The sequence below is a fragment of the Chiloscyllium plagiosum genome, unplaced genomic scaffold (assembly GCF_037043375.1).
Source record: "Chiloscyllium plagiosum isolate Xiang-an unplaced genomic scaffold, Cpla_swu_hap1 HiC_scaffold_19, whole genome shotgun sequence".
NCBI classification, from domain to species: Eukaryota; Metazoa; Chordata; class Chondrichthyes; order Orectolobiformes; family Hemiscylliidae; genus Chiloscyllium; species Chiloscyllium plagiosum.
The window spans coordinates 59,616,070-59,631,796 of record NW_028270157.1 but is presented as its reverse complement, the minus strand read 5'-3'; the positions used below and the strand labels follow the sequence as shown (position 1 = coordinate 59,631,796).

At 37.4% G+C, this 15,727-nt stretch overlaps 1 protein-coding gene across 1 annotated transcript in view; it reads left to right on the top strand.

Annotated features, from left to right (window-relative positions):
* nampt1 (nicotinamide phosphoribosyltransferase 1) overlaps positions 1-15,727 on the top strand; it is a 32,066-nt gene that overhangs the window by 1,735 nt on the left and 14,604 nt on the right. The window contains exons 2-6 of the mRNA XM_043709108.2: positions 4,197-4,353; positions 6,151-6,254; positions 14,477-14,605; positions 14,787-14,945; positions 15,433-15,569. Coding sequence (XP_043565043.2) covers positions 4,197-4,353; positions 6,151-6,254; positions 14,477-14,605; positions 14,787-14,945; positions 15,433-15,569 — 686 coding nt within the window. The remainder of the gene's footprint in view (positions 1-4,196; positions 4,354-6,150; positions 6,255-14,476; positions 14,606-14,786; positions 14,946-15,432; positions 15,570-15,727) is intronic.

Genomic DNA, 15,727 nt, shown 5'->3' with positions numbered 1-15,727 from the left:
TAACTGTTTGTCTATTCAAATAACAACTAACCTAAATAAAATTGTTCTTTTAAAATTAATGCAACCTTAACATCTGTGTGGTTAAAAGAGAACTGAACGACTTTTATACCTGTTCCTAATTTTCACTCTGTTTCTTAGAATGAGGTCATGCATGTCACTTCAAACACAAGATCGGTTGAATCTGATCGCCATGTTCTTCAAGTTAGCCACTTCAAAAGTATATAAATAGTTTCTAGCAGAGCAAGAGGGGGGTAACTGCAGAGAATTCAGCATCTGTTGATAGAGTAAGGGAGTTGGAGTTCTCAGGTTATCAATGAGTTTTGAGTAGAGAACATGAGAAATTTGTCCAAAACCAAAGCTTTATTCCTGGAGGTTTCATTAAAGGCTAAAATCCTTGAGCATCAGTAGAGAATATGACTTCTCCCTGAGATATTAGACATACACTTTCCTGGGAGTGTTAACTTTGAGACAAAAGCAAATACTGCTGCAAAATTGAAACTGAAACGAAGAAATTGGGAACATCCATTAGACCTGGTAGCCTGATTCATGGAGACAGAAACAGCTGTCATTTCAGGGTTATTTTTGTCAAATATTTGCTCAGGGACCTTTGAAATGATCCCTGTATTTTTCTTTCCACAGATGCTGCCAGATTTGCTGAGTATTTCCAACAGTTTCATTTCTACTGTCTGTTTGAAATCCTTGTCAGGTATTTTATAAATACTGTGGTGGCAACATTTCAATTTCAGCCTTCAGGTTGATTTGACAAATGGATATGGATTCTTGCTAATGGACATTAGGTACCAGGACTCCTTTGATTGGCATGGTGAGCAGCACACCAGAATTATGGAAAATCATTGTCCTGTATTTGGATTCTTCAAATTTGTTGTAATTTCCACAGTTTGTGTGAAACTTGCAGTTTATGTTGTTCTTCCCACTTGAGAAATAAATCCACCTTTTTGAGAACAGACTTATAACTTATCTTCTGATAATACTTTTCATCGGTTCTCCCGAATTGCCTTCCCACCACCATTGGATAGATGTATGCATTTACAAATGCTGGAATTGAGAATCTTCTGTTAGTCACCTTGGTATTCTAGGTGTCTGATTCCAAAGTCTGGAATCAAACCCGTGTGATACTGACTGTTTAGGCTAGCTCTCCAGTTGGAAATTTTGGCAAAGAAAACTGCCTGATAAGATTGTCGCTCTGTCCAAAGGACATAGTTCCAGCTTAAGACAAACTGTCACTGCTTTTTATCTTCAAATGTGATCCTCATTTCTCTTTTGTCACTTATGCATCTTGTAGGATTATCCCTGCGAATGGATTCGGCTAGACAGAGTCAAATATTTGTATCTGTGAACTTTATTCAAGGAGGAAAATCATTTTGACAAGTGAACGCATAATAATTTTAACTGTTATTAATATAAATTCTTGCTAGTTTTTCTTAGATATTCTAAAAGGATTGCACAAACCAAGTTGCCATTTGCCAGGAGCACTGTTTTAGTCCCATTTGAATCAAAAGTTGGGGCACACTTGATTGTATCTTGCAATTAATAACTTATGAGAACTTGATTGTTGGTTTGCTACAAATTTTCACAAAAACCTTTTGAGATCTTCTCTTGTGCAGAAGTTTTGCATTTACATAGTGCTTTAAATGCTATTTTAAAATCCCAGGTGCCTCTCAGAAGGTTTAGTACCAAATATTGTTAAGAGATAGGCAAGTAGTCAGCACTTAATTTTTTTTAATGTAAGGCCTGTGTTGAATGAGGTTGGAGATGCTGGACCTTGGTGAGTAAAGGTGCACGCATTGGTGCAGTTGTTTTCATTTCTTGCTGGTGCAAAATAGTGAGTAAAACAAAGAAGCTTGCATGTTTGTTTGACATTCCCTTCACCACAATCTACAATCACTTTGTTCTTTGGACAGAGTGTCAGTCTTAGTAATTGCAGCAACCTTCCAAGGCTCTTTCAGCCATATCTTGTAAACCTGTGACCTTTACTAATAATAATTGTAATGGCAGCAAATACATGGGGATCACTGTCAGCAAGTTCTCCTCCAAGTCTCACAGCATACTGACTTAGAACTATTTTGGTTTTCCATCACTGTTGCTAGTCCAAAGTCATGAAACCCCCTACCTAATAGTACTCTGCAGTTTATTTGGTATAAATAACTATACCCAATATTTCAAGAAGAACCAACTTGCGAACTATTGGAGATGAGCAATGAATGCTGGCTTAGCCATTAAAGCCCCATATCATGTAGGGGGAGAAAATGTAATGGTGCACCTCTTTTAAAATGTAACACTGCAATTCTTTTTCAAGATGTCAGATGTGACCACTGAAGTCAGTATTAGTTAGCAGGGTCAATGTTTGTCTCTGTCTGTCGATAGATTTAGTGAGACCACCACTGAATGTGTGATCATATAAATTAGGAGCACACATCTGCCTTGCTCCATCACTTGCTCTGATCATAGCTGAATAGATTGTGGCCTCCACTGTCCACTTTTCTGCTAAACTCTCCTCCCTCCCCAAGTATTCTGAGATTCTTGATGAACAAGGAGTCAGTGTACTTTAAAAGTCTTCAATAATCTTGTCTATAGCACTCTCTGGGAAAGAGGCACACAGATTCAGTTTTTTCTTGGTACGAAAGATGTCAAAGATTTACCTTGCATTCCCACATATCTAGCTTCTTCATGAGCTGCTAGGTCAAAAGACTGAAAATTAGTGAAGCACTTTTTTAAAAAAAAATGTTTAATCTTAAGCTTGGAACTCTGCAATCTTGTATAAAATCAGAAACTGTACTAAGTGTTTGTTATAAGTGAAAAATGCTCTGCTTTTTATAATTACTTGTACCTCAAGCATCCAATGCTAGGTTAAAACATGATTTTATTGGTTGTTTTCTGTCCTGCTGGAAGAAAGTATTGTTTGTATAAACCGAATCCCCTATTCACTGTTTTTCCCAACATCATGATTCTCTTTCTCAACCTGCTCACAATTAGCTTTTTGGACTTTGTAGGATGACAGATATGTATAACCTTCACAAGAGTCTGTTAAATTGCTTTTTTAATCTTTGGAACTGAGATCATCCATTTATCTCGCCCTACGTACATAATGCCTATTGGATTTGGTGATAACTATCTGTAGCCCCTTTATCAAAATTGTTTGTGAGGTTACTTCTTAGTAATGTGTATTAGCCCAAAAGGACTCTTACAACTGTTGATAAATTGGTCAAAGGAAAAGTTCATCGTAACCAAGATGTGACTATATCAAAAAATGTGCTTGATTTATTGCTATTGATTTGTGAAATCTCATACTTTTAAAATTGTATTTTATCAAATGGATGCTCTTAAAGTGCAGCAAATAGTGGAAGTTCTTGATGTCCCAAGCATATTAAAAAAAATGCAAAGAGCATGGTTATCAGTATGTGCCAACCATGTTTAAATATTTTGTTTTGCTATGGTTTGAGCTCAGCAGGTGATGGTCCCCATGTAGACACTCGTTTCTTATGACAGTTTCTATTCAGAACTAAATATTTCAATCATAACCCTGCTGTTATTCACTATCCCAGTTTTAAGTTACTGTTTCACAAGCCATGTGTTGTTAAATAAAGACAACTCTTTAAAAATAAGTCCTTAATCTGGTAATGGTACATGGTTATTTTACCTCGAAGCCAGGTAGCTCATTGAGCTGGGTAGCTGGCTTGTGGTGCAGAGTGATGCCAAAAATTCCCACACTGGCTAAGGTTACTGTAAAGGACTGTCCTCGGCCTTGCCCCTTAAACAAGGTCTGGTGGCCATCAGGTTAAATTCTGCACCAGTTAACTCAGAGCAGCCCAATAGTCCTTCAGGTCTATAGCAACATTACCTTTGCATACAATTTTGATCTGATTAATACTCTCCTCAAGACTGGTGATTTCAGACTTGTTTTTGTCCTTTTTATGAAACCTCAGTGATGCTTGCAGAGTGGGAAATTGCTTACTGAGTTTTGTGTCCTCTGTCTGGAGGATGTACGTTGTATTGAACTGAAATACTGTTTTCTGCCAGCAATTTTTGATGTTTTATTGACCTGACTGGACCGAAGGGTCTGTTTCCATGCTGTTCATCTCTGACTGCATTTAATTGTGTACCTCAATGTATTTTAAAATTGATTTTCAATTAATCCTTTTACTGTATTTACTGTTGCACTTTCTCTATTTACGAAGGTAACTCACTACCTGCAGTATCCACCTAATACAAGCAAGGTATATTCTTATTTTGAATGTCGTGAGAAGAGGAAAGAAGATATCAAATCCAGGAAGGTGCAATATGATGAGACTGTGTTCTATGGTTTACAGTACATACTCAAGAAATATTTAGCAGGTGACTTTTTGAACATTTTCTGGTGTGCATATGAATCAAATTTTAAAAGCTGGTGTTTGGATCACTCATTATATCTCTACTGCAAAATATATTTAAGATTTTTTAATGCTCATTCTAAGGTGTAATCTAGCTCATTCTTTTTTTATTAGTGTGAACTATAGTATGTAGATGTATATAGTAATGTGGGTTCATTCAGACATTAAAGAACATTTATATAAATGTTTTCAATGCAAATTTCAACTGTATATCCAGTATCAGAGGATTTTGTTTCTTGGACATTTAGGAAAGATATGTGTATGAAGCAGCTTGTATTAATTAATACAATAACTTTTTTTTCATGCAATTTGCCCCAGAATTTGTTGTCAGTATCAAAGAAATAGTGGTTGCTGCATATCCTTCTGGCAGCTTTCCAATCAAAAATTACAGTAGTAACTTGCTCTAGTTGGGTGTGACGCAGCCCTGATGGGGCATCTATATACCTGATGAGAGAGAAATTTTCCTGGCACCCCTGTAGACTAATGCTGAGTACATACCACAAATCTCTCAATTGCATTGATTTCAATGGCACGTTGGTCAGTGATAACTTACAATGCATCCCATAGAGCAGGGTGTTTTTGACAACATCAATGTAATTTATGCTTTTTAGTGATGCATTTTTGGATGTTGGGAGCAGTTATCTGTTTTACTCTGTTACAATAATGAACAGTAATAGCCTCTCCATTGTGCTCAGTGAAAATAGGTGTCACTGTTCTTGTCATTCTCTTATTGACATCCATCATAAATTTTATGTTTTAAATTATATACTTGATAAATGAAAGTTCTGCTTTGGTTTTTCTATCCCGTTAAAAATTTGAGGATAAATAGCTTGTCCAGTACCTGTTGCCTCTGACACTGGAATGCAACTAAGTTGACGACTCTGTATCACGTCAATTGCCCAAATGTTCCATGAATATTACATTGGCCAGAATTATACAGTGTGTGAACTCATTTGATTGAACTTTACTATAAATTCTTTCTTGCCCTTAGAATACAAATGCTTCCTGTTAGTCTGGAACACCGTCACTTGGTTGATCATTGTTAAATGTTCAGGTCCAATGTGCGGTCTTTCACATCTTGGCTACTACCTCTGAATCTTCTAGCTTAATGTCATCTGGAAACGTTCATCTCACTACCCAAGCAGTGATATTAGATTGAATTTAAATGTTGTTTTGTTCTGACCTGGACAAATTATTGTCTTCATTTGGATGAAGAGAATTATTTGGTTACCTCTTCATTTCCAGAAGTTTGGGGATCTGATGATCATGATATGCCTCTAAAGTGGAAAATTGGTATGATAAAATTCCTTGACAATTAGAAATGGTAGAGAGAAAGTGAGGGCTGCAGATGCTGGAGATCAGAGCTGAAAATGTGTTGCTGGAAAAGCGCAGCAGGTCAGGCAGCATCCAAGGAACAGGAGAATCGACGTTTCGGGCATAAGCCCTTCTTCCTCATTCCTGAAGAAGGGCTTATGCCTGAAACGTCGATTCTCCTGTTCCTTGGATGCTGCCTGACCTGCTGCGCTTTTCCAGCAACACATTTTCAGCTCAATTAGAAATGGTAAACTAGGTTCTGAATAAGCTTTTACAAAATAGTCTTTTAGGAAGTAAGTGCAATTGCTATTCTTCTTTTGTATAAATAACAATATTTATAATGGTTAGCTCTGAATAGATTTGCCACAAGAACTTGATGGAAAAACGCAAACTTGGATTAATTGTTTAATCTCTGAATGAAAATTGCTTCCTCTTAAATTTTAAACAGGCAAAGTTGTAACAAAGGAGAAAATTCAAGAGGCCAAAGAGGTCTACAGAGAACATTTTCAACATGATGTATTTAATGAGAGTGGTTGGAATTATATTCTTGAGGTAGGAAATTTAAGATTTTGCCTTCTCCAGGATTTGGAAGTATCAATTTTATTCCCCTGAACTAGCCATTTTGGCTTTACTTCCCAAGCCTCCGACATAGTATGTAATTACTCCTAGGATATGGTTTCAGTTGTCTTAATGTATGAGCCTTGATGCATGTAGTGGGCTTTTTGACCACGATATTTCACATTCCAACAAATTAGTTTTTCCTATTGTACTTGTATTTCTGAATATGGTTTCTGGGTAGCTGGGTTCTGGCTAATTTTCTTTTTTGATGCCACATCTTCATACCTCCATGTCCCTTTTAAGCAATTTGTTGTACAGTGATAAGGTTTATAAGCTTGCCTTCCCATAATTGTATTGTTGAGTGCAAAAACAAAATGCATTTTGGTCGATTCTTTAACCAAATGTAATGAACATTGTGCACATCGAAATGTTTTATGTTCACAAGATGATTGGCATTCCCCCAGTTGAACACCAGTCAGTCAGAGAATATATGGGAGACTTGGGAATTTAAATGAAATATTTGAATTAATGTGCCCATTCAGAATATAATTTACAGTGGCAAATAATTTATCTTTTTTAAAAATATCTGAGGGGGAAAACCTGAGCAGTTGTTCGGTTTATGTGTGAGAAATTGATTAATAGCACCTCATTCACCATTTTGGGACAAGTTAGATTTCTTTGTTGTCATAATAACTATAGCCATGTTGTGGTTGATGGAAACTCAAATCCACTGAGTCTTGAGTTCAGGAGTATTGTCAGCTCAACTGCCAAGTTCAAGCACACATGTTTCTCTGCTCAGCTAACTTATTTTACCTCCGAGTTGGTGCAGGCATTTAGTAAAATTCAGTTGCTAAAGTAGAGTTGCTGTGTATTTATTATGAGTTTAGCACAAAATGCCCATATGAAAAGAATTTGAACAATGAACTTATGTATATTGCTTAATACAAAGACATCTTGCATATATGTCATGCCTTTTAAGATTTGAAAATATTCAAATCAGCCAGGTATTTAAAAAGATGTTGAATCAAAAGAGACATTTGGAAAGATAATCATAAGATTTGGTTAAAGAGGTAACTTTTAAGGAGAGTCTTGAAGGTGCAGCAATATTTTAAGGACAATTAGAAATGGAGCTTGAAAATGGTGCAGCAATTTGTAAATATTGAAGGGCTGGAAATGTTCATTTTCTGAAGGGGAGCTGAATTTAGTAGTTGTGGAGATTTGAATGATACATGTCAGTTTCTGCAGGGGCTGAGAAGGGAACTTGATTTGTTAGAATGGATTGACAAGCATATCCCATGTATTGGTTAAGTCTAAAAGGACGTCAGATGGGAGAGAAACAAGAGATGGAAGTTCAGAGCAGAATGGAGGTAGTTTTTGTTTGTGAAAGGGTAAGATGAAGAGCTGAATGGATGCTCCCTAACTTGGTGACAGAAATCCATGAATTCTTTACGTTTGTTAAAAAGGCAGAGAGAGTGAAAGGGACTTAAAGATACAAGTGATGGAGGAAAAACGCTGGCTTATCTTTGCTCTCTGGGAATATTAACATTTGACAATTTTAGAATTGGGCCCAGTAGAGCGCTTTGAATACAGTCAGACTTGATGGATGGCTAAGTTGGTTACAGTTTACTAACAATTATTCAAGTTAATTTGTTCGGAAAGACTGAACTTTAAGGTATTGGTGACTGAAGTTCAAACAAAAATAATTACAACATTGAAAGCACTTTGAATGCTTTGGACATTCAGATGAAGTAACAGCATAAATTAAAATAGTTTTTTGATCCAATCACCACGTATGGATGTGGCTACATTTGTAATGAGGGATACATAGCATTGTGAAAAGACAGGTGAGTGGAAAAGGAGGAGAGTGGTCCATGTTAAAGGACAACACGGACATTAGTGAGAAAGGATCTTGGCTCAGGAAATCAAACAGGTAGGGGGGGATTAGTGAAAAGGTCAGAAAACATTGGAAATTGTTTTTGGGCCCTTAAGCAACCGTCACCCCATTGGACAAAGCCTTCAGCAAAAGTAATCCAAGTTTCTAACAGAAGTAATGCAGTTATTGTTGGGGGAGGAGGCTGGCAGAGGGCTATAATCTTTAGTCTGGACAAAGATTTGGCAAGGATAGTTTGGAGGTTGAGTCTGAAATGCTTTTACAATATTTTCTAGAATTATGCATTATGATTCAACTTGGGATAAAGCTGTTTTAGACCTAGTATTGTACAATGAAGCAGGGTTGATCAGTAATCTAATATGACCAACTTTTCCATTGATCTGCTGTCTTGAACAAGAATCTCCAACTCAAAGCCGGTTGTATAGGTATGAGGATGGAGCTGGTTGAAGTTGGTTGGGTAAATTGATTAAAAGGGATGGAGGTAAATGAGCAGTGGAAAATATTTAAAGAAACTATTCTGGACTTCAACCACATGATCTTGAACATCTATGGGAGGAGACACTCACTAGGCACTGACTTTCTGGATTTAGTCAGAAAAACTCTGAATTATTCTTAATCATTTTTTTTCCAGTTTTATAAGAGTGTCTCTGTGTATGAATAATGCTAGAGCTAGTTTGTTGTGAGTCATTGGATAATTGACTTTCAACGAGGATTTAGGGCAATACATGACAGCCTGTTTCAAAATGGAAAAGAAACAAGAAAAAATACTCTTACAGACAGAACAAGAGACAAATAAAGTGGTTCAATTTACCTCCCTGCCTCCTATCTGTAACACAACTTGGGGTCTTGAGTTTAGGATTAATCCACTAAAATAAGTCAAATTTGACCAGAGTCCAAGTTTAAAAAAGAACCTAAATCTGGTACGTAAACATTGGAAGCCAAGAAGGAAAATCGGTGGCTGAAATTTTTAAAGTGAACAAATGAAATTCTTAATCACTATTAGAATTTAAATATGTGCAAGGATGTGTGTAGGAAAGGAAAACTTCATTGCTGAAACACTGGCCTTTCTGAATATTGGACTGTTATGATTTTAGCTAAGAGAATACAGATGGAAGTACCAAGTGAGGCAAAAAAATGAAATGCTTCTCATTAGAAGAGATATTGGCCAAGTTTTGGAATAGCTAAAAGTGAGGACCTAAAAGTTATTGGGGGACTCATCCCCTCACACTAAACAAAACACTGATTAAGCTGGAAAAGAGGACTGTATGGCTAAACTTTCAAGGAAGAGTAAGCTCTACAACAAAAGATGCAGGACAGATTTAACTGTTTTTCTGGGAAATGGTTTGGTAAGCCTCAGTCACTACTCAGCTGCAGAAGGAGACTGCAAAAACAGAGGGGATCCTGAAAGGTGTCATGACATACAGGCTTCAGAACCGAAAGAATGAGTGAGAAATCAAACGGCAGATATTGCTGAATTTAGGACTAGCTCAATTTAAGTGTAGATCAACTGGTGAGAAAAGCCTCACACTGTCCGTGACATGGCAAGACAGTAGAAGCTGGCCTGTTCAGTGTGATCCAAGCTATCCCAAAGGCCCATGAGATAAAATGGGGATCAGTCCACCCCCCCCCCCCCCCAGTAGTTGAATTGGGAAAATCATTATCCTGTAAGTAAGACAGCACTTGCAACCACCCAAAAGCAGTCAAGTGCTGGCCATAACTCCCAGACATGCCAAATTACATGCAGTAATTATTTGTGGGGCCAGATGGAAGCAAAGTGCCAAAATGAGTAGCAGAAATAGAAAGAGCTGCTTCCTCCTTCCTAGGAATAGATAGCAGCACAGAAAAGGTGCCCAGGCAGACTGGGAAATGAGAAAGAAAGGGAGCCTGCTAACTAAGCAGGGTATCTGGTTAACTGAAACATTCTTTTCAGTCTTAGGAGCAGACAAAGGAAGTTCTGAAATGATAGTTATTTAGAAAAATAACTGTCCCAGACTTAAAGAAAAAGGAACTTGTACCTGCGCTAGATGAGCAGGAGGTCTGGCTATCTAACGCCCACTTTCCTGCTTTCGGAAATGGGAGAACGAGAAAATTCCAATTTAGACATGGTGATGCTGAGCTAACAGGGCAGAGAAGAGTGGCAGGGCAGTACAGCAAGAGCTGGTCAGTGATCTGAGGGCAATAATATCCTTGGAGGGGGCAAGTTGGAGACCGAACTGTTTGCAATGTAACAGAACAAGGAAGTTTAGTAACCCTGAAATTATGAAGCAGTTTTTGTGACTGCTGCGTGGGGTTCAGATGCAGATAAAATAAAATGAAGTACAACACTGTCAACGAGTAAAATGCTTTCCAGAGGGTGGACACCTGAGGGTAGCCAGGAGGAATCGACTGCTAAAGAGTATGTGAAGGTTTCCTCAGATTAACCCAGGACTGACAGAATCTGGAATTTTGGACATGAATGCCCATTTAGCACTCTGGCCAAAGGACATGTGACCATCCTGCTCATGATGTAAATGTGGGAGAATCGTCACCAGTAAATCAAAGCTGGACCACAAAATAGTTGAGCCTAGCCACAGCAGCTGGAGCACCCATTGCATTGACTCTAAGCTGGACAGATCAAAACATCTCCCCAATACTACTGGCATGGAAGTGTAGTGACCAGGAAGGACTCTGATGCAGTCTCTCTCACAGGATTATTTAGACTAGTGGGGCAGTCAGGTGTTCTTGGATGATTAATAGTTTGCCTAATTATGAAGAAATCACCGCTGATATGGACAGATAGGGTACAAAATTATAAGGCATTCTGCTATGCAGATGTCAACCTTTAGAAGTTCTGAGAAAATTGCACAGCAACAATTCCAGATTGTCATGCTTGAGTTTGCCTCTACAGCCTTTAAATCTCTCGAAAATATTGCACTCATTGCAGGAAAGAACAACATCCTCACCATTGCCTTGACTCAAGTACAGCAAGGATCTGATACTAGTGTGGTTGATTTTCAAGAGTGAATGAGTGGAGACCTCTTTTTGTCTCTTACTTGGAAAAAATGTAGAGGATTCTTTTTATTTCTGCATGACAGAGGAATCCTATCTTCACAAGGTGTGAAGGATCATAACTTGTTTTAAAACTATACTTGTTTAAATTTAAAACTAACTTTGGACCAAAACATGGTTGGTACCAATTGTATCTTTCAAATTGTCCACAATTCCTATAAGGATTCTAATCATCACTTACCAGGACAGAACTCATCCGCCTGGAACGCTTAGACCTTCCAGTCCACAAAAACAAAATGATTAGCAGATGAGATGCATCGCCTAATTAGTTCTGAACAAAGGGGAGGTAATGAAACTCGTTAACAAGAGGTGGTACTAATGGCTCACCATTGATCTCCTAAAAACAAATAATGTTCTTGACCAGAAGAGCAATCAGTTATTGCATAGAAAGTACCTTATTGACTTGAATGATGCAACTAGGAATCCTGTTATATGACCAAAATGATTCGGAGATGCCGATGTTGGACTGGAGTATACAAAGTTAAAAATCACACAACACCAGGTTATAGTCCAACAGGTTTAATTGGAAGCACACTAGCTTTCAGAGCGACGCTCCTTCATCAGGTGATTGTCACCTGATGTAGGAGCGTCGCTCCGAAAGCTAGTGTGCTTCCAATTTAACCTGTTGGACTATAACCTGGTGTTGTGATTTTTAACTTTGTATGACCAAAATGTTAGCCTTTTTACAATAGACCCGAACCCTACTGCAACTTCTGAACCACCCTGCTCCAGTCTGATAAGAAACAAACTGCTGTTAACATGGAGTCAATCTACTAAGAAACTAACTAGTGACATCGTAGCAGACCAGAATTCTTTTTTGGTAAGCTTGCCTGTAAGCAAAATTCCTTTCTAACTATATTTTTCTTCTTCCTTACAAACTTGAGTGTCTGTATATATGGCAAGAATTACCCCTGCGGTTTGAATACATGAATAAACTATTTTTCTGTTTATTGTGGCTCATCCAAAAATTGGACTTCACTAACAAAGGATATGAGGGAAATGCACCACAGCTTATTTTAAAAGGAACAAGGAATAAGAAAAAAGGAAAAGAACCATCTTTATGAATAGAAGAGGAGAAAAATTTTAAAAATTAGATTTCTCCCTGGCCCTTGACTGTAGCGCTTGGGACAAATATTTTGTCTTCATAATGAAAGAGAAGAAATTAAATATAGAAATCCAGAAATATAGGTTTACCAACGGCTAAAAAGACTTAGGAACTTGAGATAATAAAAAGAGTGATAACAGCAGCAAAACGTTATTCGAGGAACTTGAGGGACTCTAACTAAAATCCCACCGATTCCTAGGGCCTGATAGCCTACGTCCAAGGACTTGGTAAAATGGTAACTTGGCAAATATGATAGCTAGTCAAGCTCTGAACTACAGGGCAGATATCAGGTAATTATTGGAATCTTAAAATCTTAACACTGTACTTAGAACATCATTCTAAGGTCAATCAAAGTTAATATCGTTTTCTGTTTTGCAATTTATAAAAATGTCTTTGAGGACATGTTTCGTAGGGCAAGATCAAGGTAAGCAGGTAAATGTAGTATTCTTGGATATTCAAAAGGCATTTGATGAAGTGCTACCCAAAAGGCAGGCATGCAAAATGGAGTTTGTGAAGTTGTGTAATAGATTAACATGAATAAGGAATTTAGGAGTGTGGTGCTAGCAAGATCCCAGTGTTGATCTTATCTATATCAATCATGTAGACATATTACTATCTATCTGTCTGTGTTTACTTACCAATGCTGACTTGTAAGCTATAAGGAGGTCAGCCTGATGCTTGAGAGAGATGGAGTTAGGTTAAGTGAATAGTTAACAAAGGTGCCTGTTGGAGCCTACTGTTGGGGAAATGTAATGTTATTCAATTTGATAGGGTTAGAAAAGCATCTTTTAAATGATGTAATACTTTTGGATGTTGAGAGACTTAAGTGTACTTGTACAAGGAACACAACTTGAGCATAAAGGTATAGCGTACAACAGGGGAAGAAAATGCATGCACTCCAATCCCCTTGCAATAAAGGACCAGATAAAGAAAGGCATGATTGTATTGTACAAAGTTTTGGTAAGACCACATTTGGAGGTTTGGTTTCCATATTTAAGGAAGAGTGTAACCATATTGTTGGTGGTACAACAACAGTTCCTTCGCTTTGGGCTCTAGATTGACAAGGTTGCCTTATTAAGGAAGGCTGAGTAAATTGGACAGCTATTCATTGGAGTTTAGAATGAGAGGAAATCTAATTGAAATATACAAGGTTGTGAAGGCGCGGTAAAGTGTAGGCTGCGAATCTAGAACACCTGGCCACAGACTAAGAGGTCAATCATTTTAAGAGTTGTATTGATCAGTAAATGCTCCAAAGTTAACTGCATCTATCAGCTCCCCTTGAGATGAGTTTGTGAAAAGTTCAAAGAAAATATACCCATGAAGAAAGTGTACAAAACCTTTTTTCTGATATTTAAAAAAAGTAGAACTTTTTTTATGTTGCAATCTTGTTTTTCAATATAAAATTCCACAGAGACCTACCATAAAGTGAAGTGGGCAGCTATCATTCGAAAACCACTTTCTAAACCCACCAACCCCTCCCATCTCCACCTCCACCCGAGCTTGGTTACCTTGCATTCCTTTCCCTTTCAAAGAGATGCTGAAGATTAATGTGCTCTTTTTAAATAGCAAGGTTGTAATATTCATAATTTGAAAATGCCATATCTGACAAAGATTGGGCCAGCTTCTTTTGGGACTCTGGCCAAAATAACAATGGTGAGATCCAGCCAAAAAAAACATTATTTTATTGTGCACATGTTTGATGTGAATATCCTCTTGTCTTAGAATCTTTGCCTTCTGCACAGTGTGATATTTTGCATAATGTTAATACTTAAATAAAATGATTTTGCTTTGCTTTCTTTCTACTCTCCTGCTCCTTTTTAAAAATACACAGATGTCTTGATGATATAGGCCAGTTAATTTTTTTTTACATTGCTGCAAGATCTATTAATATCATTTCTTCTGACTAGGACTGAAGGCTTGTATCAGAAGTTTTTTTTTACCCTGTCCTTTGAATGTTGTGAAATTTTGAATATTTAACTATAAAGATTTGTTACTTGCCTTCCCTAGATCAGCAAATGGGTTGGAGGCCTTGATATAGTAAAGCAGATGTGGATAGTGGGAGAATTTGGATAGTTTCTATTTTTCATATGAAAAACTCAAATATGTTAATGTCCTGTTTCTTAAGTCAGCATTTTTTAATTACAATTTTTGAACTTTGATTCTCCACTCTAGCAACATGATGGTCACCTTCCAATAGAAATAAAGGCTGTTCCTGAAGGAAGTGTCATTCCTCGGGGAAATGTTCTCTTTACAGTTGAAAATACAGATCCAGAGTGCTATTGGCTAACCAACTGGGTTGAGGTATGTGTATACTTTTGTCTGTATGGAGTGTAGGTAAATATTTGCAGAATATTCTAGCTCATCACATTTTATGCAATCTCCCCAAACACATCCTGCGCTTTTGACATATGCATGTTGTAGTAATGTGGGGTGGAAACAATCACACTGGAATTACTTTTTTTTTTCTTATATTGCTTTCCAGACCAGCCTTGTTCAGACTTGGTATCCAATCTCTGTGGCCACAAATTCCAGAGAGCAAAAGAAAATTTTAGCTAAGTACCTGATGGAGACTGCTGGTAATTTAAATGGTCTGGAATACAAGCTTCATGACTTTGGTTACAGAGGGGTCTCATCGCAAGAGGTAAGGACTGTGTGCAGTTACAATCATGTGTTTTTACCAGTTGACGTTTAACTGGAGAAAACACAATGACTTGGCTAAGTTGTAAGCCATATTAGCAAATAGAGGTATTAAGTTCAAGAAAATTTATTTCTTGTCTCCAAGAAAGTGGATTGGTGAAGTGGACGCAGTCTTGTTTGCACATTGCTTTCAATCCCAGATTATGTCTGGTATATTGGCATAAGAAGGTGCATGGTTGAGATCAAAAGTCTTTTCCCGGAAGAAATTATAATTTCCTACCTTACTACTGTTGGAAAGATTGCATGACCAAGACGTGCACTTTGGGGATAAGGGTTAACTTTACTGAATTAAGTATAATAATTAGGTTCCTATAATATGTTAAACTATGATGCAATAATCTATTTTTGTAAATAGATAAATATAACAAAACTGACAATTTTATTCAGCTCAATTTAATCAACTGCATGTCATAATTTAAGATCTCCTTTAGACGGCAGGAATAGGGGCATCTTCCCATCTAGTAAACTTCAAAGGAACAGACACAGTTGCAGGAATCACAGTCATCAAGAAATATTATGGAACGAAGGATCCTGTGCCAGGATTTTCAGTACCAGCAGCAGAACACAGGTAAATGCTTTCCTAGTTTAACTTCAGAGTTTTGAAATGTAGGTTCCTAATTGTAAAGCTGCAAAGTTCAGCCAAATGGTCTGAGGAACATCCTAAAGTAAGAGGAATGCTAAGATATTGCCCTCCACTTAATTTGATGCATAAATCAAGTATTGTGA